The sequence below is a fragment of the Monopterus albus genome, unplaced genomic scaffold, assembly GCF_001952655.1.
Source record: "Monopterus albus unplaced genomic scaffold, M_albus_1.0 scaffold37.1, whole genome shotgun sequence".
NCBI classification, from domain to species: Eukaryota; Metazoa; Chordata; class Actinopteri; order Synbranchiformes; family Synbranchidae; genus Monopterus; species Monopterus albus.
In genome coordinates this window covers 910695-934459 of record NW_018127917.1, presented here as the reverse complement: position 1 = coordinate 934459, position 23765 = coordinate 910695, and the positions used below count along the sequence as shown (strand labels likewise).

The 23765-nt window shown below is 41.5% G+C and overlaps 4 protein-coding genes across 8 annotated transcripts in view; 1 reads left to right on the top strand and 3 right to left on the bottom strand.

Moving 5' to 3' along the window:
• The window catches only part of ksr2 (kinase suppressor of ras 2), a 102355-nt gene extending 100000 nt beyond the window's left edge, over window positions 1-2355 (bottom strand). For all 4 annotated transcript variants that reach the window (XM_020598245.1, XM_020598244.1, XM_020598246.1 and 1 more), the window contains exon 1: window positions 1576-2355. In XM_020598245.1, the coding sequence (XP_020453901.1) occupies window positions 1576-1749 (174 nt within the window). In that variant the 5' untranslated portion in view covers window positions 1750-2355. The remainder of the gene's footprint in view (window positions 1-1575) is intronic.
• A 1651-nt stretch (window positions 2356-4006) lies between these two features.
• rfc5 (replication factor C (activator 1) 5) lies at window positions 4007-8059 on the top strand. The gene is made up of 11 exons (XM_020598306.1): window positions 4007-4245; window positions 4875-4939; window positions 5122-5258; window positions 5377-5456; window positions 5599-5672; window positions 5953-6112; window positions 6414-6495; window positions 6626-6755; window positions 6982-7059; window positions 7371-7425; window positions 7518-8059. Exons 1-11 carry the CDS (start codon window positions 4199-4201, stop codon window positions 7615-7617), a joined length of 1008 nt encoding a protein of 335 aa, XP_020453962.1. The 5' UTR covers window positions 4007-4198; the 3' UTR covers window positions 7618-8059.
• Window positions 8060-8077: 18 nt separating this feature from the next.
• wsb2 (WD repeat and SOCS box containing 2) lies at window positions 8078-13793 on the bottom strand. 2 transcript variants are annotated; one of them, XM_020598304.1, is made up of 9 exons: window positions 13524-13793; window positions 13184-13352; window positions 11933-12135; window positions 11727-11858; window positions 11481-11581; window positions 10355-10551; window positions 9829-9918; window positions 9607-9723; window positions 8078-8643 (listed from the first exon to the last, which is right to left on the bottom strand). In XM_020598304.1, exons 1-9 carry the CDS (start codon window positions 13564-13566, stop codon window positions 8424-8426), a joined length of 1272 nt encoding a protein of 423 aa, XP_020453960.1. In that variant the 5' UTR covers window positions 13567-13793; the 3' UTR covers window positions 8078-8423. The 2 variants fall into 2 exon arrangements, with proteins under 2 accessions (XP_020453960.1, XP_020453961.1); XM_020598305.1 differs by lacking the exons at window positions 13184-13352; window positions 13524-13793 and adding exons at window positions 12877-12968; window positions 13155-13175.
• A 984-nt stretch (window positions 13794-14777) lies between these two features.
• vsig10 (V-set and immunoglobulin domain containing 10) lies at window positions 14778-23421 on the bottom strand. Its single transcript, XM_020598201.1, is given in 10 exon segments — window positions 14778-15159; window positions 15247-15392; window positions 15717-15729; window positions 15920-16033; window positions 16394-16678; window positions 19005-19098; window positions 19100-19281; window positions 21052-21357; window positions 22694-23005; window positions 23092-23421. Coding segments are annotated over 10 exon segments (1599 nt in total). The 5' UTR covers window positions 23144-23421; the 3' UTR covers window positions 14778-15064.
• Window positions 23422-23765: the final 344 nt, after the last annotated feature.

Here is a 23765-nt window from a genome sequence, read left to right as displayed (position 1 = left end):
CTGCCTCTGCCCTCTGCAGACAGTGTCAGTGTGTTTCACATCACCCCTCATGTTTGTGGTGTGCCAGTCTGTTAGAACAATTGATACAAACAAAACTGGCTCATTAACACAGTCTACAGCACCATTAGTGGTCCTTGACCACATGGATGGCAGTGCAAACACCCCAGCTGCAACTCCACAAGTTTGTCCTAATGCTATCACTTTTTAAAGGATAATATCTTAATGGAACATCTAATGCGCACCATTGTTGTACATGTTAATAAAGCCGTTGTCGTTTTTATACATACATAAATATACATTTAGGATGAGATATGCTCCACCCACAAAGGTTCATCTTCAGCCAAATGAAAAGTTACAATCCCCTCTGATTATACTACTTTTATTACTTTTGTCTTATTTTGTAAGTTATACCCTGTCCATCTCGTTGTTCAGTTTGAACAAAAAAGTCAGCAAATCTTAGTTTTAAAATCCATTCACAAAGATTCCATCAGGCTAATATGAATATATTGTAACATAAAAGGAATATCTCTGTACTTCTTAATGTTTATAGCAATAATCCAATACCCACAATGCTTTGCAAGGCATTCGGGGAACATAGTGAACTTTTATCTTCACACTGTAGCCTGTTCATTGGCAGGATGCAGAGGCAGGACATTTATACTTGATATTAGTTCCCTCTCCTCTTGGATAGCATCCCTGTCTCCTGTCGTGCAGCAGCTCAGGCACAGCACTGAATATATATGTTTATATCGTTTATCATATGCAGCCTCATATTCATATGAGGCTGCATATTCACCTGACTTTATTTTTTTGGTATTTTAATTAATATTTCAATCATATTTATAGTGGAACTTAAAGTGTGTTGATGGCACACACATTGGTGATTTTATGGCAACCTTACATGCCCAGTGGTGTTTGTTTTAATCCCAAGAGGCATCACCGTAACATCCTTACCGTGCACTGTCTGTGCTGCTCAGAGAGCTGTCAGTGACCTTTATGGCATTTGTATGTCCTGTAACAGCACGTCGCTGGCCAAGGAGCTGTTTCACTGGTTTGAATGGCCTGGTATCTCCAACACACCACCGGGTTATTATGTAACGCGATGTCCAGCGTACCCCGCGGGCTGGTTAAACGGATAACGACATTTAGTAACATTTCAGTTATCTGCTGCTTTGAATAACGGCGGGGCCTGGATGTGCGGCGAGGATAGATGCGCAGGCTGGCATGTAAACACGAGCTGCCTATAGGCCTCAGCTGCCTCAGATATTCTGATGGAGAAGAGCCACCTTCTCTCCTCGCCACCTGCAGAATGCGCAAGTCTATAACAGCCCACTGCAGCCCCGTAGCCTCTTGATTTATTGCACTGCACAAAACAGATAGCAGCGAGCAGTAACCTTTGCATATTTATGCTATGACAACACCGTCAACAATAAACCAGTTTGTCGTGGAAAAGGCACTAAAGAATAAATATGCACAGTGGCCTAGAACAACATGACAAACGGTGACAACCCTCCGTATTGATTCAGATGGAGATGCACAGCAGAAATTCAGTCATTCCGCTCAAAGGGTGCTTACCTCCAGCGTTCGTATCTCTTTTTGTGTCAAGTCGTTAGATGTGGCACATTTGGTCCGTAAACCCTCCAAACTAGAAATGCTTATGTCTATCATATTTTGCACCAACTCGCACTGCTGCAAGGCTTTCTGCAAACTAAGATGCTGCTCCTCGCTTTTTGTCATCTCCTCGTTCATAATTTGGCGAGCAGTGATCGTTATTTTCCCTTTGCACTTAAAAAAATAATAATAATAATTCAAAAAAGAAACGTGGAGAAACCCACGGATCAGAGCGACCTGCAAAACGCCATGAAACGAGAGGTTGTAGGTTTACAGACGGGATTTGAGCCGTGAGAGAGTCGACTCCATTGCAACAACAGTCCTCGTAGTTCCTGCTGTTTCATCAAGGTATCTCTGCTTGTAGGCTAAATCAAACACAGTACGGAGATACCGAGCGGGTCTACACGGTTTGCCACAGCATCCATTGGGTGCCCCTTCGTTACAGATGGATGTTGAAAAAAGAGAAGCTGTTCAGAACATCATAAGCAGACGTATCGGGGGGAAGCCTGGTGCTTTTAAAGGTGCTGATGTGTGGACTGGATGCAGGTACTCCCTGTCTCCCTTGGCAGCAGCTGCATCCCGGTTCGCTCCCACCACACCGACATGTTTCCTGTCAATCAAACCCACAGCAACAGCAAAAGCATCGCATCGCCCAGGCACTGCCGTGAGGGGCCGCTCTCGCGAGATTAGCGCCAAACGCAGTGGGCTCCTTGCTTCAGACAGTCTCCAGGCCTGGATGAGGAACCACACCAACACTTTACACATGTTTGGAGGAAAGATGAGGGGCTCTGTATGACTATTATAATGTCTACACCCACCTACACGTGTACACTCATATACTGGACACCTACACACATACAGTCACTGCAGCCTACACACACCCCTTAAATCTATTTTTATATGCAGTGATTTTATTTTAGTTGTCATTTTATAGGCTGCAGCATTTAAACACAAAAGCTCTATTTAATTGGATGTATTTTACCTTTTAATTTGGGATATTTTAGAGTAGGTGATTGTTTTTGTTGTTTGTATTCTCTTCTTACTTGTCATTTATGTTTTCTTACTTCTCTCTCTCGCAAAAGAAATCGTGATCATAGTGATCAATAACAAAAAGAGAGCCCAGCATGAAATAAATAGATAAATACAATCTGAGGGCTCATAAGCAGTGTAAAGAGATTAGAAATATTGTGTTTTACTCACACAAAATTGTATGTATATGTATTATATACAGTACATATATTTTTTAGGTTTTAATATACGTTTAGCTTTTTTCTTTGGAAACACTGAATATTTTCACCACATCAGGCCTCAAAATGTCTTCAAATGAGATGTCTGAGGAGGAAAATCACTCTCAAACACCACTGCTCCATTTGAAGAAGTAGCAAGCCAAAGAGGAAGGGAACAACTGCTGTCAGGTAGTGGATGAAATAGCAGGCTACTCCAAATACAGGCCAGTCATGCTTCCTGCTAAGTATTTACATATTTGATCATTTAATCACAGTATTGTTAGAAGAAAATAATCTCTACAGCAGAGGAGACAAGGATTGTGCAACACTGTCTTTATCATGTCATTACAGCAAAAAGCAAGAGCCATTATTTTTGAATCATTTGAGAATTGCACCTGCTGTCACTGGATCGGGTTGATGAGAGGTAACACACGGGGCTAAAACAATCATTTAGACTATGAAGCCTTGAGCTTAAGGTTTTTTGATTCTTTTGTGTCTTGAACTTGCATTTTCACATGATTTTAATGTAATGTGAAAATTCAATCATTAATCCAATGTGAAAAGGGTCTTACTGGAGTAAAGTGATGTTTGTTTAAGAGGAGAATTAATTGGGTTTGTTTCCCCTAAATGACACAGACCTACAGTAACTGACCATATCAGTGATCAAACATCATCTTGTAAATAACTTTATACAATTATTAACAAAAAAAATCTTACTTTGGTCTAGCTAAATGAGTGAGAGGTAGGTGCGAATGATCCAAGCAGAAGGGGGTCTGAACTGTGTACAACAATGTCATCTCTCATGAGGCAGGGGGAGCACACAGGTGGGAAGTTTTTATGACATTTTCTCTGTGTCACCTGCAGAGATGTCAGCCAGTATTGGGCCTAGCTCAGCTGAAAAGGATGGCCAGTAGAGAGAGAATGGCATATTGAATTAAACTCTTGGTTAAAGTTTTTTTTTTTATTATAACAACATTAGCCTCTATTAGATGTTTTCAAGTGTGCATCTGTTTCAGAAATGTGTTTACAAGCCAAAAATATGTGCATGCGTTGTATATACTTTTTAAAATACCTTCCAATGTTGCAATGTTTATACCCATAGTCTGTATATAAATATATATATAGGCTATAAATACTTATGTAGTCTATGTTTATGACACATACTTTTTACAGTGAGCATGTGCAATTATGCCATCAAGACGCTTCCCATTGGAGCCCTCCGATTGGTTGTACGTCGTGACGATTGACGCACACTTTGTTGTGGAGAGCGCCAAACACAGCAATTATTAGCAAAAGTAGAGTGGAAGTGCTTAGAACTGCTTTTTAACCCTGCTTGGACTTAAATTCAGTTAACGGGACTAATGGCTTCTACAGACAAAGCGCCGTCACAGGCCAGAAATTTACCTTGGTGGGTTTAAAGTCGTTTTAAGATAGCTAAAATGGTGCTAGCCAGCTAATCTGCCTTCCATGGATTCAAGATAATTTAGCAGCTAACTTTAGTCGCTGTATGCAACTAGGTTTCTGTCCGCTGTGTGCTAATGTCAGTTTACCTGGCTGGTATCAACAACATGTTAATATTTGTTATGCATGTATTCTGGAGCTATGTAAGCTCTTTAATTCGGCGTACATGTTGGCTACATAATACATCAAGCATCGCCTCGTTACTGTTAGAACCAACTTGATTATCGGAAATGCTGCAGCGTGCGCTGAATAGGAACTGAACATTTTATTGAATGTACTGGTGCAAGGAAGGGAAAAATATAGACGCCAAATTGAAAAGTGGCTCCAACTAAGTCTCTAACGTTAGCCAGATATTGTTGATCATATACTGTATATCCCAAAACCTATTGGTAATTGAGTTTGTTCTGTAGTTTACATCAGTATGATGCATTACGGATTTCACACAGTTGTATGTAATTTTGAGTTAGTTGTGTGAAATGAATCAGTCCTGTGGCACACTGATTACTCAAATCGTAGCAAGCTCTAGTTATATCTGAGAATTGATTGTCGTGATTGACAGTGTGCTCCATATTCTAGGGTTGAAAAATACAGACCACAGACACTTGATGACCTGATCTCACACAAAGATATTCTGAGCACCAGTAAGTATGTGAACTGTCAGAATGAATACAGGGTTAGGGATAACTTTCCCTTCTCTGTCAGTGTTTTTTAGTCTGTATTGTAAGAACCATCATGAGTTAACAGTACAAAAAAACAGGTTTCAAAAATTTCCTGATGTCTAAAATGAAATAGTGCCTTTTAAACTTTTTTTTTACCTTTTCAGTCCAGAGGTTTATCAACGAGGACAAGCTTCCCCACCTGCTGTTCTATGGCCCCCCTGGAACAGGAAAAACCTCCACCATCCTTGCGTGTGCCAAGCAGCTGTACAAGGGCAAAGAGTTCAACTCCATGGTGTTGGAGGTACGCTGCAACTCCTGATTACAAAAGCTGGTGTTGTACTGGGGTGCGAAGGCTTCAGCTTTTTAGAGACAAGGCCTTGTGGCTCTCTGATTTGATATTTTCATCATTTTGTTTGTAGCTAAATGCGTCAGATGACAGAGGTATTGATGTTGTACGAGGGCCCATTCTGAGTTTTGCCAGTACGAGAACTATCTTCAAGTAAGATTAAAACTCCATCTACAACACTTGTCACGTACCTTCTTTTTACACATTAATGTCCTTAATGCACTTACATGTACTACATAGCTACATGGGAAATTATTTAAACTGCTGCCTTTTTGTCTGTCCCTCTTGTCCTCAGGAAGGGCTTCAAGTTAGTGATACTGGATGAGGCTGATGCCATGACCCAGGATGCCCAGAATGCATTGCGGCGAGGTAAGCCATCTGTTTGGTAGGGCGTGGCCTGCTGTGAGCTACATGGCTCACTGAGCAGCCAGACAGTTTGGCTGCTGGTGGATCACAGGGTATCTGCTTGTTACACACTGATATTCATTTTAAAAGCCAATATCTATCTGAAGATCTGTGGATGTTGTCAGCAAAAGTCATTTTAATTACTTGGGCGCCTCCACAGCAGTTGGAGAGAGGACAGTGAGCAGAGTGTCTATATGTAACACTGGTTTCCACATATGGTTTCTCCTGCTCTCCTTCCCCTCAGTGATTGAGAAGTTCACAGAAAACACTCGATTCTGTATGATCTGCAACTACCTGTCCAAGATCATCCCAGCCCTGCAGTCCCGTTGCACCAGGTTTCGCTTCGGCCCGCTGTCCCCGGATCAGATGATCCCTCGATTAGAGCATGTAATCCAGCAGGAGAAGTGAGTATGTGAATGTTTCATCCACATGTTAAAACACTTTGAGGTAGGAGGCATTTAAAGGTTGATTTATTCTTGCAACAGTGAGAATTTTTTGATTTAATTATATCAGTAACCACCGAGTGAAATCAAAGGACACAGTCATTTTCATTATGATGTCATTTGTCTTTGGTATTTATGAAAACATTTTACAATTGCTGATGCATTACAGCAGACGTGTTTAAATATTGTTCTGTTATATACATATACACAAATGTAGCACAGTTCTGTGTTGATTTGATTGACTACATCTGTTTTGTTGCAGTATTGACGTAACTCCAGATGGATTGAAGGCTGTCGTGACTTTGTCATCAGGAGATATGAGAAGATCGCTCAACATTCTGCAGGTACAGCCACGCTCCCAGTGCCTTGTGGTGTTGTGTCAACACTCACTTGATATTTTAATGTTTTTAATTCATGTTATGTTGTAGAACACAGTATCACAGCAGAAGACTGTATTGCATCTCTGACTTTTAGAGCACCAGTATGGCATATGGAAAAGTGACAGAGGACACAGTGTACACCTGCACAGGCCACCCCCTCCGCTCAGACATTGCCAACATCCTGGACTGGTCCCTCAACAAAGACTTCACCGCAGCCTACAACCGTATCCTCCACCTGTAGAATCACCTGTTTTTATTTACGCTCCACTGAACCTAGCAGCTGTTCTCCATCTTGTAAAATGTGAATCAGAGGGTGCTGTACACTCAACACTGTTCTTTCTTAGAAGCTACCTGTTGCTAAAAGATCATTAGTACAGTGTTGTGGGATTTGATCAGCTTAATAACACACACATTACCTCGTGTTCTTGCACGTCCTTAACACCTTCACAGAAATCCTTCAGCTTAAGACTCTGAAAGGCTTGGCCCTGCACGATATCCTCACCGAGGTTCATTTGCTCATACACAGAGGTAAGGGACGCCACAGACAGCAGCACTATTAGAAATGTACTGTATCAGCGATTTCTCTGCGGGAAAAGGACTTACCGTTTTAAACCAGGTACTGTGTCGATGTTCTTAGTGTTTAACTTGACCCAAATTAAAATGACTAAGAATGATGATTCTCTTTTTACTGTTGACTAAGGTTAAAGATGAGTTCCATTATTTCTTAACAGTTTCTTTATTACATCAGTATCTGTTCATTAACCTTTTGCAACTTCAGTCATTCAATCATTTTGTACTGGACAAGTATGTGAATTATATATTTCTTTCCCCCCTTCAAGTTGACTTTCCTCCAGCTATTCGGATTGGTCTGCTCATCAAATTGGCCGACATAGAGTAAGTGAGATCACGCATAAGCTGATGTTAGATACAAATAGGCACACAGATGTTTTTTGTTTCTGGACTCACCTGGTGTCGTGTCCTCTTAGACACCGGCTCGCCTCAGGAACCAACGAGAAGATCCAGCTGAGCTCCATGGTTGCAGCGTTCCAGGCAGTGAGGGACCTGGTGGTCAGGGAGGCCTCTTAGATCAACCACTTTACCCCACAGTGAAATTCAGTCTCTTGGATCTTAGCCGCAGCCATGTGAAGAGAACATTTTCCAACAACATGGCCACAGTCATTTGTTTTACACCAGGGAAAAAAATCACACCCTGCTCCCTCTGGAATTCAGGTGGTATCTCCTTGAAAAGAGAAAACAGTCCTTTAAACAGTATGGCCAAAGTTCTGTTGGGTCCCAGGTCCTTTCTGGACGTGTTCAGGGTTCACAGTTTTTTCCCTCCATGTGGTTGTGGTGTGCAATCATAGACAGGGGCTATCTGAGTCACTGACCTGCATACAAACTGAACAAAACATAAGGCAGTCATTTCTAGATTTACCACCTAAAATATCCATCCTCTGGGCACTTAATGAATTGATCCTACACTGCTTTTCCATTTGTATATAACCGTCACCTGTCCATCCTTTGTGGAAGAATAAGACTTGACATATACATTTGAATCTGTTTAATAAAACATTTTCCTACAAGTCCAGTTTGTTGTCTTATATTAACATATACAGCTACAGTAGCAGTGCTTGCACTGTTTATGATTATAAACAGGATTTAGAAATACTTACTCAATATTTACACAAATTAACAATAGTATAAAACAGACATTCAACTAAACATGTAAACGTTGGGTATAAGTGTTCTTACAGTAGTAGTGCAATAAATGAGATCCGCAGGTTGGAATGCTGCATCTAAAGTCGATTACATTAAGAGGTGCGCCCTGTGCTAAATCAAGCTTTGAACCCAGCAAATAAAATTTTGAGATGGTGAATATGTTGTTGCATTGTTTATAGTTGACCTTCCAACACCACTTCCTCTGAGGAGCAGCAGGTCTTGAGGTGTTTGGGGATGTTTCTGTAGGTGAGGTATTTGAGGATCCTTTTGGGGAGAGGAAGTGGCTCGATCTGGTGTGTGGAGACCGAGTGTCGCAGGACGGATCGGCACAGGTGGCACAGGCTGGGTACGGTCCTGGGTGCCCTCCAGAACCTCACGTAGCCGTCTCTGGTTCTGACGGGACAGGGAGACTTTCATGGTTAGCGGCACAGAGCTTAAGAAAACACGTGCATCTTAGAAAAAGGCTCAATCTTGCTCACACTGAAAATTGCTGGAGCTGCTGTAAAAGGACCTGAAATTTTAGAACAACAGAAAGGCAAAATACAAAAGGCTGAATATGAAATAGTATTTGCAGTGCAATTCCCTAGTTTGTGCAGGTGACAGAGACCATGACATTTAGTTGCAACCTACCCCCAAAAATCTACTCCGGGTCAAACCTCTGCTCAGTTGCTTGGTGTGTTTATTTTTCAATTAAATGTGATATGTTGTCAAAGAGGTGTAAATGCCTTTTTCCCATTGCTTGTGATGTCAACCACCATATTACCAATTTAATTGGAATTTTATAAAGAGGGTAGTTAATTTAGAAGGGGCAACTAAAGGGATTTGATTTTCATCCTCTACTAGTTAAGAAAGTGGACAAGCAGGAAGAAGCCACTCTGATGTGGACAAACCATTTATCATAATATCTACTGATTGTTTATTAATAAACTTTCTTAAAATGTCAAAAAAGAGAAATCGTTTAATGACATGTTCCGAGAGACCGAGTAGTGTCTTCAGATTCGTTTAGATCGATCAACTACCCAAGGGAATTTACAGGAAAGCAAATCAAAAGCAAATATAATAAGTTATTCCACAAACTAGCTGCCTTTAAAAATAGTGAATTCTTAGTCCATTAGTTTTAAATTCATGTCCTGGTAAATATCTGGAAGGAGAGCAGAGAAGTGCATTATGTTGTGGGAGCAGTTTCAGATGTTCCTGATGTTTTTTCACACTATCACTACAATTCAAGCTAAACACAGCCTCTGTCACACAGAAGCACGCTGCAAACTTTTTAAAAGCCATCTTAAGTCTACAAAGACTTAGCAGCTTTGTGACACTCCAGAGATTAGTGGTCTTTTAATGCATGAGGATCTTTACCCAGTGGCGACCGCTCCCCCTTGTGGGTGGTACTTGCAGCAGAGCCCATTAGAATCTCTGTCTGCTTTCGTCTGCATCACCATGTCTTTCTTTCCCAGCTCCCAAATGCGAAGAGCTCTGCAAACACAACAGAAACTATTTATCTGGTGCAGGAAAGCATCCTCTCACATAAGTAACTGATATTCTACAAGACTTCTGTGATTGAAATGACAAAGTGCTCACCTGTCGTCAGTCACAATCGCCAAGTGCAAACCGCTGGGAGAGAACTGTATCGCTGAGATTTGGTTTTGCCCATAATCTTCAAAGTAGTCACTGTGGAAAGAGTTTGCCAAGTTCATACTTTTCCATCCTAAGTAGCCAGAGGTCAGAAATTCTTAATGTCATCATGGCTTGTTAAGTTTCACATTATATACCAAACGAACAAGAAGACAAACACAGACTACAGAAGACTCAGGACATCCTGTCAGGCAGCACTTCAACAGTGACAGAGGATGTGTTTGATCCCCGGCTTCAAATTGGAGGAAAATAAAAACTACAAAACAAATGGAAAATCAAGTTCTGAATAAGAAACTATTTACCTACAGTAGTAAATATATTTATTGCTGTCATATGTATCAAAAAAGTGCAGTTGCAGATCCATTTGCTGCCCGTGGTCACTTAGCTGTGCTAAGAGGCTTTATGTATGTGCTCGTCTTTCAGTTACAGCACCAAACATTTGGTCACTTTTGCGGCTGAATGGTACACTCACACCAGAGTGGTCAGTTTTTCTGCCGTGTATGGGTCCCAGAGGTCAATCCACCAGCTGGAGCCGCTGAAGGCGGCGGTGGCGAGCAGCGCCCCGTCAGGAGAGAAGTCACAGGAAGACAGGAGGTGCAAGGTCTTATGGGTCCCGCCTGTCAGGGTCCTAATGAACGTATACGACCGTAGACTCCACAGACACACCATCTGATGAGGGTGAAATCAGGAAGGGTTTAATGAGTCGGCAGAACTTCCTTTTTTTGGAAAATAATTGTGCAGATGGGATTTAGTCAAGGTTTAAAGTCATTGTGCCCTGTGGCCCACAGACGCTGTAAAATGCTAAACAATCTGGTCATTTGATTCTCAGTAACACTGTGACTCCCTCAGTGTCAACAGGACAGGCTGAAACATGCAAAACATTTTAAGGTGCAACTGTAATTTTAAATTCTGGCATTACACATTGTTAAACTGCTCGCTTGTCTTTTCAAATGAGAGCATGTCAAATGTGCAGTTTGCCAGGAGTAAGGAAGACAAGTCGAGCAGAGAATCAGACTGATTCAGTCTCACTGAAGCAGCTGAAGATAAACTGACCCATCCACGTTCAGGAGCGACAGACAACGCACTAACAGGCTAAATTAAACCCATACTAGGTTGATACGCACCTGTCAAAAGCCATCAAATAAATGCAAACACAATCTTCCAAAACTATTAACAAGCAAGAGGAATGCTACTTTGATTACCAGAAAAACAGGAGCTTCTAAAAGCAGAAATCCTCCATTCATTCAGAATCAGAATCAGCTTTTATCAACCAGGTGTGTTGTACACACGAAGATTTTGACTCTGGTACAGCAGCTCTCAATGTGTCAAGTAAACAATATAAGGCTGAGAGAACAGAAAGTAAAGAAGTATTTATGTAGAGGCAGATTCCCCCTCCCCTCGTTTTCCTGGACAGCTCCATTATGCGATCATAAGACTAGCAAGGAAACCCCTCTGAGATTTTAGACACTAAGAAGAACTGTAGTTTTGTCTATACACAGAAATAGTATATAAAAACAACATGCGCAAAAGTAAAATACTGTCTTTAAGCACTGCTAATGTGATTCTATGCTTTTATAACTTACAATAATGTAACTTACTCTGTCAAATCTGCCAACAGACGCAATCATGCTGCAGTCCGATGACACACAGCAGCAGCTGATCCAGTCTTTGTGTCCAGAAAGCACCTGCACCTTTTTACCTACAGACAGAGCAAAAAATAAATAAAAATAAACAAATAACTGAAGGAGGAGGAAGAGGAGTTGAAAACATGACTCTCCTGAAAAGCTGAAAATGAGATTGTCTTAAGGATTTCGCTGCTAAAGAAGTGTCGAGTTAACACACACCTTTCTGAGTCAGGTCCCAAATTCTCAAAGTCTTGTCCCGAGAAGATGATATGAGAGTCAGAGTCCCATTCTGAGGGAAGACCAGGTTCCTCACCACGCCTTCGTGGCCGTGGAGATCAAATACAGCATCACCTATTCAACGCATAAAAAGCAATTTAAAAATCATCTTAAGAGATTTTATTTCTGAACACATCCTCAGATCTCACCTGTTAAGACATTCCAGATTTTGATCACCCCGTTCTCCAAGCCTGTGGCTAGAAGCAGGGCGTTGTTTCCTTTTGATAGTGTTTTAGTTGGCTGTGCCACTGAAGCTGATTTTGGAGGCCTGGGTCCGAAGGCGAGGCCCCACACTGGGTGACCACAGCTGAAGCTCTTGTCTCCTCGGTCAGTCTCTCCATTCTCACCGTCTCTGTGGGCGAGAAGCGCATCGACTATGCAGATACAGTACCATGAAAGACGCCCATGTAGGCGGTGGGAAGGTGGAGTTGGTGATTAAATGATGCTGCCTTTAAGTGGTGTCGGAAATGTTACAATCACAATTATAACAGATGGAAGCAACCAAACAGTGTGGTTACATTGCTGAGTTATTTATCTTTTTTATTAAATGGAACACGAGAGGGAGCATATAACACCCATCTGTAGTGATGCATAGAACATTGCTACTACTACAGGTTATTGTTACTATGGGCTGGTGTAACGGGGGCTGTCAAACCAAAGTACCAACTGAAAGGAACCCACAGGACTGCCTATTGACAAATGTCCAGTAGCAAAGGTTGGCAATATGTTGTTGTACCTAGTGAAAATGGGGAGCTGCTGTGAAAAGGAAAACTTTCCTTCTTCTGCTGAAATCATGGATTAAAATCTGCATTAATGGTACAGCCAAAGTAGTAGATGCTCAGGCCCGTGATTTCAGAAAGCTAGGTCGTGGGCAGTCAATCCTAAAGGCACCACTTGTTTGATACAGAAGATACACAGGTGGCAAATAAAATTAAAAACCAACAATGTGTCTAAGTAAGGTGCTGGGCCACCATGTGCGCCTTAGCTTTGATTCCCCAAGTCTCTGACCTCTACTGGGGGGACGAACACCATTCTACTAAAAGCTATTCCCTCATTTAGTGTTTGGACAATGGTGGTGGAGATGCTGTCTAACCTGTCGGTCCATAAGATCTGGTGACTGTGAAGGCCACACCACCACAAACCATCCAGTGACCCCTCTGCCCTGCAGATGGAGGCACTGTCATCCTGGAAGAGGCCACATCAGGTTTTGTCCTTTCATTCATCACCTGCCTGCAGCGGCTTTGAACGCCACACAGATGATACTGGAGACTGTGATGATGCATAGAGGGATATAAACTATGTCTCCTAAACCGACCAGTGTTGATTTCTTCCATTGTGGCCCGATTTTCCCCACATCTCCTCTACTCTTACTTTCATTAATGTACACGTAGATCACCTACAGTGAGTCGAGAGGCCAGGCGACCACCCAGACGATCCCGTGTCCCATGGACCAGGCGAACCAGGCTCCGTCCGGGGAGAAGTCCACGCTCCAGCTCTCACATCCCGGCCGGCCCATGAGGGACGGAGGCCGCCTGGTCTGCAGCTCCAGGATGAGAGCCGGGTCGGACGCTGGAAAAAGACGGAAAGGCAGCATAAATCAAACGGTTGACAGGTTCACCCTCCACGGACTCTGGCAGCAGCAGGTTCCCCGCCTGGTTTCCTCCACACCCCGCTGCCTGGTGACCGAGCGTTGCGATGACAAGACCGAGCTCGAGAATTCTCCAGAAATACGGGACTTACATGTGTTCTGTGGCTCTGCGTTGTTTTCTGTGGAGCACATCATGTTCTTCTCCACATTCTTCGCTTTATCGCCGACTTCCTGAAGCAGTCACCCCGTGTGACTCCAGCCGTAGACGCAGACAGCGTCCGGAGACAACCGGGACTCCAATCTTCCTGTCATACGGCGTTTGTGTGCACAGTGTTGGAAACAGAATGTTCTACTGTCGTCTGAGTCACTTTGAACCTCTGGGTACAGGATTACCCAACGTAGCGACGTTTCTGTATTACGTAACTCCACAAAGTCATGGCCACGCCCACTGTTTATATTTTAACGCACGTTGGCTTCCGCACAGGTCACGAGAACAGTCCAGTGATGTGGCTGTCAAAAGGTTGTTCTACTTTGTTTATGCAAGGAAATAATATATAAAACACGTCGAAATGTCAGACCGAACTCCAGATAATCCTCAAACCATTATCACGACACCCTCAACTCTCGGACTTTAGAAACCAACTCAAAAATCTTGATAATTAAGTTATATTCTCTACTGCCTCAAACCACAGCTCCTTAAAATTTACATTTTGACCTATATTGTAATTATTTTTATTTAAAAAAATCATTAAATCATTATTTTTGTCAATTAATCTGAGTTTAACTATGTTGTATACAAAACGTCCTTTAGAGTTTCAAGAAGTCCAGCGTGATGTCTGCAAATTGGTTGTTTTGTCAGTTCAGACAAAGAAAAGCATCACTTTAGAGCTGGGATCAGGAAATGTTTTATTTTTGTGTGGAAAATAAGTGAACAAATAATAAATACACAGTATTTCTAAATATTTTTCTATAAATGCGGTAACTGATTATGTCTAATAATGGCAGAGCTACATGTTTCTGCTAACTTAGTGCATGACTCCATGTTTGTGTGCAGCTTAGCAGTCATGTACACTCAGGTCGTATCACTAGTCTCTAGTTTAAATATTTACAAAGCCATGCCCCAAGTCTTGTTATATTAGTAATACTGATAAAGAGTCAAAAGTCAGGAGGTATATCGCTCTCACCAGATCTCAGATAAACATCACTGGACTCAAATAATTTTATGAACAAGTGAAAACTGCATTTTGGTTGGGTTCTCATCTTACATGCATGTAAGATGAGAAACAATCCGACCGCACCACATTTTTTAAACGCCTCAAATCTAGAGTTACACTCTAGACCAAGACAGACATACAGTAGTGTGATCTGTATAATACAGGGTGGAGATGCATGTATGGTATGAATGGTCAAAGCCATTTTCCCAGCGCACAACAAGACTCCAACAGTCACATTTTATTTAAACAGCATCATTTACTCCATTAATCTCAATAATATCAGAGCAACATGTTGAAAATAATGTACAATTAAAACAAACATAGAAAAGAGCATACAAAAATTCAAAAAACAGATAAAAAAAAAAACAAAAACAATGAAAGCACTGTTTTCATAGACACCTCCCCCCAAGTCCAGTTCACATTCTCAGTGGAGGTAAAAGGTACTTACCTAAAATAAACCACCTGTCTAAAACACACATCTAAAATGATACAAGATCCACTGGCTCTTCTGTCTGGACAGTATCTTCCTGTTGCTGTGGACTTGTGTCAACAGTTTCTGCCTCCTCGTGATCACCTAAAAAAGGGGGCATTTTACATTACATACAGTACAAGTGGTTTCCAAACTGTGAAACGAAGTAAAACTGCCACGATGAGGGCGTACTATTTGACGGGATCCGATGTATCTGGACAAGGGTTGTGTGGCATCCATTGGTTAATGGAGGCAGCTGGGGAACTGTATCCTGAAAGATCTGCTCGTCGTCGGACTCCACCAGATTCAGCACATCGCCTCCGTCGTCGTCCACTTGTCTAGAGAGCAGGAACATTAATATAAAATTAGAATGCACCAGAAGATCAGGAACCAGGCAATGTGATGCACAGAGACTTGATTACAGTGTACTGCTACATATCATCAAAAATCTGCTCAGCAAAACCTTTATGGAGGAAGAAAACGCATGAAACATGTTTATCAAAGACTTGAAAATTTGGTGTTTACTGCCACTGAACAAGACAACATAAACCAAGATTTCAGCAGACAGTAACTGTTTTTAATCACACTAATTTAATGGATTTGAGCACAAAAAAAATCTTTAAATGCATGCACTGTATATTAGATAATTGTTAGAGACTCACCCAAAGCCACCTCCTGAAACAAAACATATGAACAGAAATTGTGCAATTAGAATTAGTGAATTTTTACCATTTATACTTTTGTGAGTGAACAAATACAGTTTATAAAATTTTTAATGTGTACAAAGAATGCTCCTGACTAGTGCAGAGTCATATGTTGCATTCATTTGTGGCTCTGGTGCCTATTTGGTATAGGTGAAAGTTACCCAGGCAAATCTGGTGTCGGCTGGAGTAAACGGTTTTAGCTACAACGGCGGCCGCTCCTACGATCAGTGCAGCTATAAAGATACCGATGATCACTCCCGTGTTTACAGAGGAAGCTGTGGAGACAAAACAAGACGGCAGGAGAAAAAGAATCAGAAACTGGGAGGAGCAGCATGTTCAGCAGCATTCCAGAGGTGGAGTCGACACCTGCAGTGACGGCCTTTTGTTTCAATCCATGGCCCGTTCATATGTAATAAAACTTTGTTCAACTCGTAAAGCATTCATCAATCCTTCTGACAATAAAAATTGTCTTTATTTCTTCTTCTCTTTAAATAGTTATTCTCTCTCAAGGCACTTACAAATGCAAATTGTACACTTTCCCAGTGAACTGAATGGGAAAGTGTCCAAACTTTTGACTGGTAGTGTACATGTGACCATCTTGCAACCCCAAACCCTTCCACTCATTCCAGACTCACGCTTCACAGTGAGGTAGACTTCCAGCTCGCTGACGGCGAGGACATTCTCGCTGCGGCAGAAGTAGACGCCTTCGTCGTCCTTACTGATGTTGAATATGGTCAGTTTGAAGTTGGGGCCTTCCACAGACAGGACGTACTTTGATCCGGATACAATTTCCTCCTGCTGGAGCCCCTTCCTCCATGTGGTGTTTGCAGGGGGGATGGACGAGGTCTCAGTGCAGGTTAGAGTTATGCTGGTCGCCTCCACAGCCATGGCCAGTGGATCACCTTCAGGGAATGGAGGCTCTAGGAGACAGAGAAGGGAGATGCTCAACTATTCCTTTTAAAATCATTTTTTTGTTTTTTACATTTTTATTCCAGTTGTTCCCCCTGGGAATCAGACCCCTAACCCTGGCAGCACAGATGTCACGTGTAATCTATACATTATGCAATGACCTGTGAAAAATGGAATATGAATTTCACCTTTGAATAAAATTAAAATGTTTTTAAATTACGTGTGTCTGATTCTCACAATGTTAGAAACCATCATTAGGTATCTAGTCATGCAGAGAGTTTTGGTTTTATTTGACCAGCGGTTTTCACAGGGATTATTTATTTGGTAAAAATCTAGCATGGTATCTTCCCACCACAGGGACTCACAAGACAACCCTCCTTTACTATTATATATTCAACCTCTGAGCCGGAGGTTGGGAATTTTTTTTTTTTTTACTAACTATTTTACATTGTATGTGGAGTGCCTCAGGGTTCTGTTTTGGGACCTAAATTATTTATGCTATATATTAATGATATATGCAAGGTTTCTGATTTAGTGAAAGTAGTTTTGTTTGGTGATGGCACTACCATATGGGCATCGGGTGAAAACCTACAGCAACTATCTGGATGGGTTTCAGAGGAATTTGAGAAGATAAAGAAATGGTGTGACAGTAATATAGTATCTCTGAATTTGGATAAAACTAAATTTATGGTATTTGGGAATCGTAGACTAGACAATGAATTTCAATTGAATATAAAGTATGGTGTTGAAAACTGGGGAAATACATACAAAAGCTCACTTCAACCATTGTATATATTAAAAAAAAGAGCGATAAGAATTGTGCATAAGATGGGGTACAGGGATCACACCAACATAAATATAAAGGTATGTGTCAATCAAGATATATGCAAGAACAGGCTCAATGATAAATTAGATGGAACATTGTGGGTGTGGTGTATATTTTGTAACCATTCTTTAGTATATCACTTGTGTGATGTAAGAATGTTAACACTGTTATATTCTTTTTTAGTATAATATGTGTGTGTGTAGAAGTGAATCATTTATTGCTTGCAAACCAATGTAAGATGATGTCATGGGGTAGGACTGGATAAGTCTGACTTCTTCCTACTCCATTCAAGCACGTACTAGGTATAAGCAAATTGATATTGGATTGTGTGTAAAAATGTGTGTTGTTATATCAACTGTTTTATATGCTTGAAAGAATAAATCAAATCAAAATCTGCTGGGACTATATCCGTCTTTGAGATTTCTGCCTTTAGCCCAGTGCACTGGGGGTAAATGGGATCTTGTTTCTGGTGTAGCCTTATTAGAATTATGCAGGAAAAACTCTTTCCAGAAACACTGTCAGACAGTCGGGACAGTCCACACATCTGAGCTGTGAACACCTTCAGCTCTAACTACTGTCTTCCAAACGAGTAGCCCCTATGAAGACTGTCTGCTGTGGGTTCTGTGGATTAGCCAGGGTGACGGCCATCAAATGGAGAGAAAGTTTTCTTTAGGTTTTTTAAAAATGTACTTTCTAAATCAGGGGTGGCCAATTCCAGTCCTCGAGGGCCGCTGTCCTGCTTGTTTTCCAACTATCCCTGCCTGACCTGCTGCTGATTACCCGGCTCATGTGTGTTCAGTCAGAAGCTGGAAGATACCAATTCACTTTATCTTTCCTCACTCCACTTTCATCTAAGATGGTATCTTCCAGCTTCTGACTGACTGAACATACCTGAGCCAGGTAATCAGCAGCAGGTCAGGCAGGGATAGTTACAAGCAGGACAGCGCCCCTCAAGGACTGGAATTGGCCACCCCTGTTTTAAATACTGTGTACACTGGAAACAAAATCCTAGCAAAGCCCATTGCACTTGGGCGGAGGCACAAATCTCAGATGTATATCTCAAAGCCTCAGCAGTTACAGTACATCCACTGTGAAAGTGTCCCTGTTACTCCACAAACATATGAACAAAGTCTATGGATTATTTGTTTAGAGAGAGAGATGCTGCTGCTGTGTCTGATACAAATTTTTAAAATGCTATTTTTTTTTCGATCATGTGAGCAAGACTATACTGGTTCAGAGGTAGAAAGGTCAGTGACAACTATCTCAAAACCTGAACAAACAAAACCAAAACTATCTGCAAGGTTATGCTCGACCAGTGGTAACTGAGAAAAATAGAAGTGAACCAATGCTTTAAATTAAAGCAATGCCAGAACTAAGAATACTGAGCGTGAGTAAGCAATAGCCACAATCCTTCTATAGTGCCAAGTCTCAGTGTGGCTCTGGTACATAAAAGATTCGACAGCTGCACATCTCAGGATTGTTATGAGGCTCTATCACCACAACATGCTTACTGAGGGTTAACAAACACGACTTCTCCTTTCCCAGGGCGATCGCCGGGTGCTGGGCCATGCACCTCACAGTTCGCCCAGTGGACAGCAGGGAGCGACAGGTTGTCCGTCACTTCCGATGGATAGACATGTGCTTTCCAGCTAGATCCCTGATCATCCTGGTCTTGCTCCCAGTGCAGCGTTGGGGTGGGATACGCACCAAACCAGCTGCAGTTAAACTGGATGTGGGAGGGGTACTGTGCTGCCACCCACATACACTCAGGGTGTTTGTCTGGGATGTCTAGACAGGACAAAAAAAAACTCATTAGTAACAAAAACTACAGAAAGACACTGTGCACTTTGCAGTCATTTAAATATCCAGATTGTGTAGGGTCATCATCTCTATGTCCAGAGAAGGATGGTGAGACCGGTGCAAATGGTGCCTCATATTTTGCAGGCAGCACCTTCACAGTTAATGTGTTAATGAAGTTACATACAAGGTGAAAAGTGGAAATCAACAGGCAAAAGGCTGGAGCTTGCAGTCCTGTAGAAAAGTCGGAGTAACTGGAAAAAGGCAGTCAGCAAAAACAGAAAATGCTGTGGTGAGAATCCAGGAAGCCCAGTGACCGCAAATGACCACCCCCTCCTCACACTGCAGTTTAATGATTTAATTTAACAGAGGCCACACATATGAAGTTATTCTAACATCACAGTGACTTTGTCTAGCTGATGAGTTGTTCTTACAGAGATGAATCTTCTTCACCTTCTGCTTGCTTCACTTCACATTCTCAATTTTCACTAGCCTTGGCCTCAGCTGTTACTAAATAATGACTCCTCTTTTCCCCACTATCTGCTTACCTACTTATTACTGCCTCCCCAGAGATTACACCTGTGCATTTCATTCACTGTGCGCTACTGTTGAAAGGTAGACCACAAGCCTCTTTATGGATTAACTGGTCACACTCAGTAAACCGTTTTATTACAAGATTAAGTCAAAGGAGATTGAATGTGGCTTTTTTGATGAAGAGCCTCAGAGTGCGGCTCACATACTCTATTAATGACTGCACTGGAAACCAACAATAATACAATCAGTTTCCTTTTTTGGTCTTTGTGGTGGTTTAACGCAGCTCCCCCCCTTTTGGATCAGACCTTGGTACAGTTTTTTTTTTTTTTAAACTAGAGCTGGGTAATAAACTGGAAACTTTTTTTGAAATCTGATCAAAATGTGTCTCAATTGAGTACTGGCAAAAAAAAGATAGCAATTCTTTAGTTAAGAAGAAAATAGTTTATAGTTTATACAGCAGCCAGGAGAGTGAGCACCTCGCTGTCACTACTGCAGCTGGATTACCTGACAACGACAGCAGCTACAGGGTTACATCAAATACAGAATTCAAATAATGAAGCCTTACCGTTGGTTACATCATTAATAACGTAACAAATACCAGAATGTTTTTCATCATATTTTCTGTGTTTTTCCACCTTTTTGAGGGTCAGGGTGGGGTTGAAAACTTCTGTATTTTATGGAGTTAGGGTTGTTGTCTGTATACAAAATGTTCTTGTTTATTATTTTGTTTCCTTTTTGCAATCTTGCAAACTCAGAGGCATTTTCATTGTTTGTTTTGGAAGGAACTGAATTAGAACTAAGGACTGTGGTAATGTGAATCTTTTTAAAGAACAACAGCTTTCATACTTTCACTTGGTTTTCTAACAAAATGTAATTTAAAAATACATCTGACTGATGAATTCTTAGTCTTGTTTATTGATTTTTGGTCTAGATTTTGTTGTTGTGCAGCTGCTTGTGTTAAGATGACATCAAACACTGATGCACTAAAGATGTGTTTTGCCAAATATCAGGTTTTGTACTCTCACCAGCAGTGAAACATTTGAAATAAAGTGTTGCTTTATGTCTCTCACCAGCAGTGAAACATTTGAAATGAAGTGTTGCTTTATGCATCACTGTATAATGCATGATGCACATAACAAATACATACATAGTCCTACAAAACTCATTTCTGTGGCATTATCACACAGTTTTTCTACAACAGAGTATTTCAGGTATTCTACTACTTACAGTATACTAACAGCTGTGCGCTCTTATTCACCTCCTGATGAGAAACCGTGTTGTTGGCTATGCAGCTATAAACTCCCTGCGCACTGGGCTGAATGTCTTCTATCCTGAAGTCCAGCCAGGATCCAGAGGTTGAAACCAGCGAGTCGTTGCTGGACGAGTCCCCCCTGAAGGCCCAGGTCAGCTGCTGAGAGGGGTACGAGGAACCAGAGCAGTTAAAGGACACGTTCGAGCCGCGATAGGTAATGAGCGTCCCGTTGGACAGGGCAGTGGCAGGACCAATGGACACAGATACATTTTCTGGACCATCTGAAAGAAATATTTGCAGTGTGTTAACATAAAATAAGATTTATTGTCACTGTAGATGCTACAACTAAATTTTCTTGGCAGCTCTAAAAATACAGAAGAACTTACAGTTATACAGTCTCGTTACATGTAAAGTAGAGTGACTTGTCGTCGTTCGAGTTAATGTTTGAAATCTTTACTAAATGAGAAGTAATCTTTATACGATGCTTGCTGATGAGGCAGTGCACAGTGATACAGCAGCAGCTGGCGGTAACCTGATGTAACAGACGTCGAGTCAGAACATTTAATTTGACATTAATACGGGAAACTCGAATTTGAAAACTAATTCGATTAGAAATCACTTTGCTGAAAATTGTTAATGGAATTACAGAGATTTTGGTTTCATTTTCAAAGCAATTATCACTTGGAAGTGTCCAGCATGTCCACTGGGGAGCGGCGCACCAGCATCGTTTACAGCCTGATCACATTCAGTGGTAATATCTAAGTTTTAACAGTGATTAAAGTGTGGACACAGAGCAAAAATACAACAAATGACACCAATAACAATGTAGGAACACACATAAAATAAACCTTAAACCTTAAAATAAACCTTATGGGGCCCTTAGGGGCCCCCGACGCACCTGTACCTCATGTAACTGCAATCACATGATCAACACTCAGCCAACACCGATCAAATGATCATTTCAAAACTAAATACCACACTATTCAAGATAACTTAAAGGAACTTTAAAGGACCAAATTAGCTGCATGAGGATTAACAGTTTTGCCATTCCACCCTGATGCCTGGTAGACAATTAATTTGTCTGTATTACTTAGTCTATCCTTTTACTGTAATTGGTATTTTATCACAATAGTGTGTTTTTCTTATTTCACATTTTGACCATGCACCATTATGCTCCACTGCAGGAAGAGCATTTGCAAAGAGAGTACTGATAACAGAAGGCTCCAATGAGCTCCCAGCAGTGTAACACAGAGAGCTAGTGAGCTCTATATTTCATCCACCTAATAACATAGTTTTAATAACAGATTTCCTTTTTTGGCCCCACCTATTCTGTCAGATGTGACATCTGGCATAAAAAATAAAGTTGTAAGTTCTATAGGAAACATGCCAACTTCTGATATCAAGCATTCTCATTCCTGTAACTCTGACATGGTATCAAAGTAAAAGTGTTGCGTTTGGTCCCAGTCTCCCCTACATCCTCCACCACCATGTTTCCAAATGACTATATTGCTTGTTTTGTAAATGAATCAGTTTGTGTTTTCTACACATGCTGCTTCAGTGAATTAGCGAACAAAGAAACACCCACCATTCATACTGGACGTACAAGAATCAACTTACTGGTGACTTGAAGCAGGACACGTGTCTGAAAGGTGTTGTTGCCTGGCAGCCTGGAGTTGCACAGGTAGCTGCCCTCGTCTCCAGGTATCACCTCCTTGATGCTCAGACTCCCATCATACAGCACCGTGAAGCGATCTCCCGCGGGAGCGTAGCTCGGGGATGAGCCGCCACCTCGTATGACTTCTTGTCCGTTTTTCGTCCACGTCGTTAAAGATGGTGTTACATTACCGAGAGTGTAACACGGAAGTTGAGCGATGTCGCCCGGCGCGGCTGACAGGGTCGTTTCGGAAAACTCACTTTCACTAACTGCCTCTTTAATAAAAAGGGGGAGACAAGAAACAAGGTAAGTTGGATTTCCGCACTCACCTGTGTTACCTGCCATGTTCAAATAAACTCACCTGTCGCAGATAAACACAATAGTAGAAGCGCTACAGTTATAACTATCTCCATCATAACTTTCCTATACAAGGCTTCCAGTCCAAACCAGTCCGACTAGTCCACCCGTGGGAGCCTGTCTGTCACGCACAGCAGCACACTGGAGACCAGTCCGCCCATTATAAACACTACAGTGTCAGCAGGGGTGACCAGTCCGACGTGACTCGACCTCGCTCTCTGCGAGGGATTTAGTCAACGTGCATTGTTTATTAGCGCACACTGATCCGGAAACACTGGCACGAATAAACCACACCCTGACCTCACCTGGTTAAAGACACAGTAACACCGTTTTACTAATGTTATGGTAAGCTGTGTGTTTTTTTTTTTTGTTTTTTTTTAACAGTTGAGATGTAACAGTGCAGGTAACAATGGTACTGTACAGTGGTGGAACAGACATTCAGATTCTATTAGCATCTCAATCTAATTATAATCAATTAGGCCCACAACTAAGTAATAGATATGATAAGATAATCCTTTATTGTCACTGTAACACATACAATGAAATTTTAGAGTGACCTCCAGTCGGTACAGCAATATGTTTAAGTTAACATAAGTCTTAATAAAATTATCATCAAAATGTAGCAACTTAATATAAGTAGCCTAAAAGTATGTGAGTCAAAGAATTAACCTCATCAAC

Coding starts and splice junctions, on each gene's coding strand:
- rfc5 (XM_020598306.1), top strand. CDS start 4,199: ATGGCTTCTACAGACAAAGCGCCGTCACAGGCCAGAAATTTACCTTG. Junction 4,246..4,874: donor CAGGCCAGAAATTTACCTTG/GTGGGTTTAAAG, acceptor TCCATATTCTAG/GGTTGAAAAATACAGACCAC. Junction 5,673..5,952: donor CCAGAATGCATTGCGGCGAG/GTAAGCCATCTG, acceptor CCTTCCCCTCAG/TGATTGAGAAGTTCACAGAA.
- wsb2 (XM_020598304.1), bottom strand. CDS start 13,566: ATGATGTGCTCCACAGAAAACAACGCAGAGCCACAGAACACAT. Junction 12,136..13,183: donor GCCTGGCCTCTCGACTCACT/GTAGGTGATCTA, acceptor TCTCGCCCACAG/AGACGGTGAGAATGGAGAGA. Junction 9,724..9,828: donor GCGATTGTGACTGACGACAG/GTGAGCACTTTG, acceptor TTGTGTTTGCAG/AGCTCTTCGCATTTGGGAGC.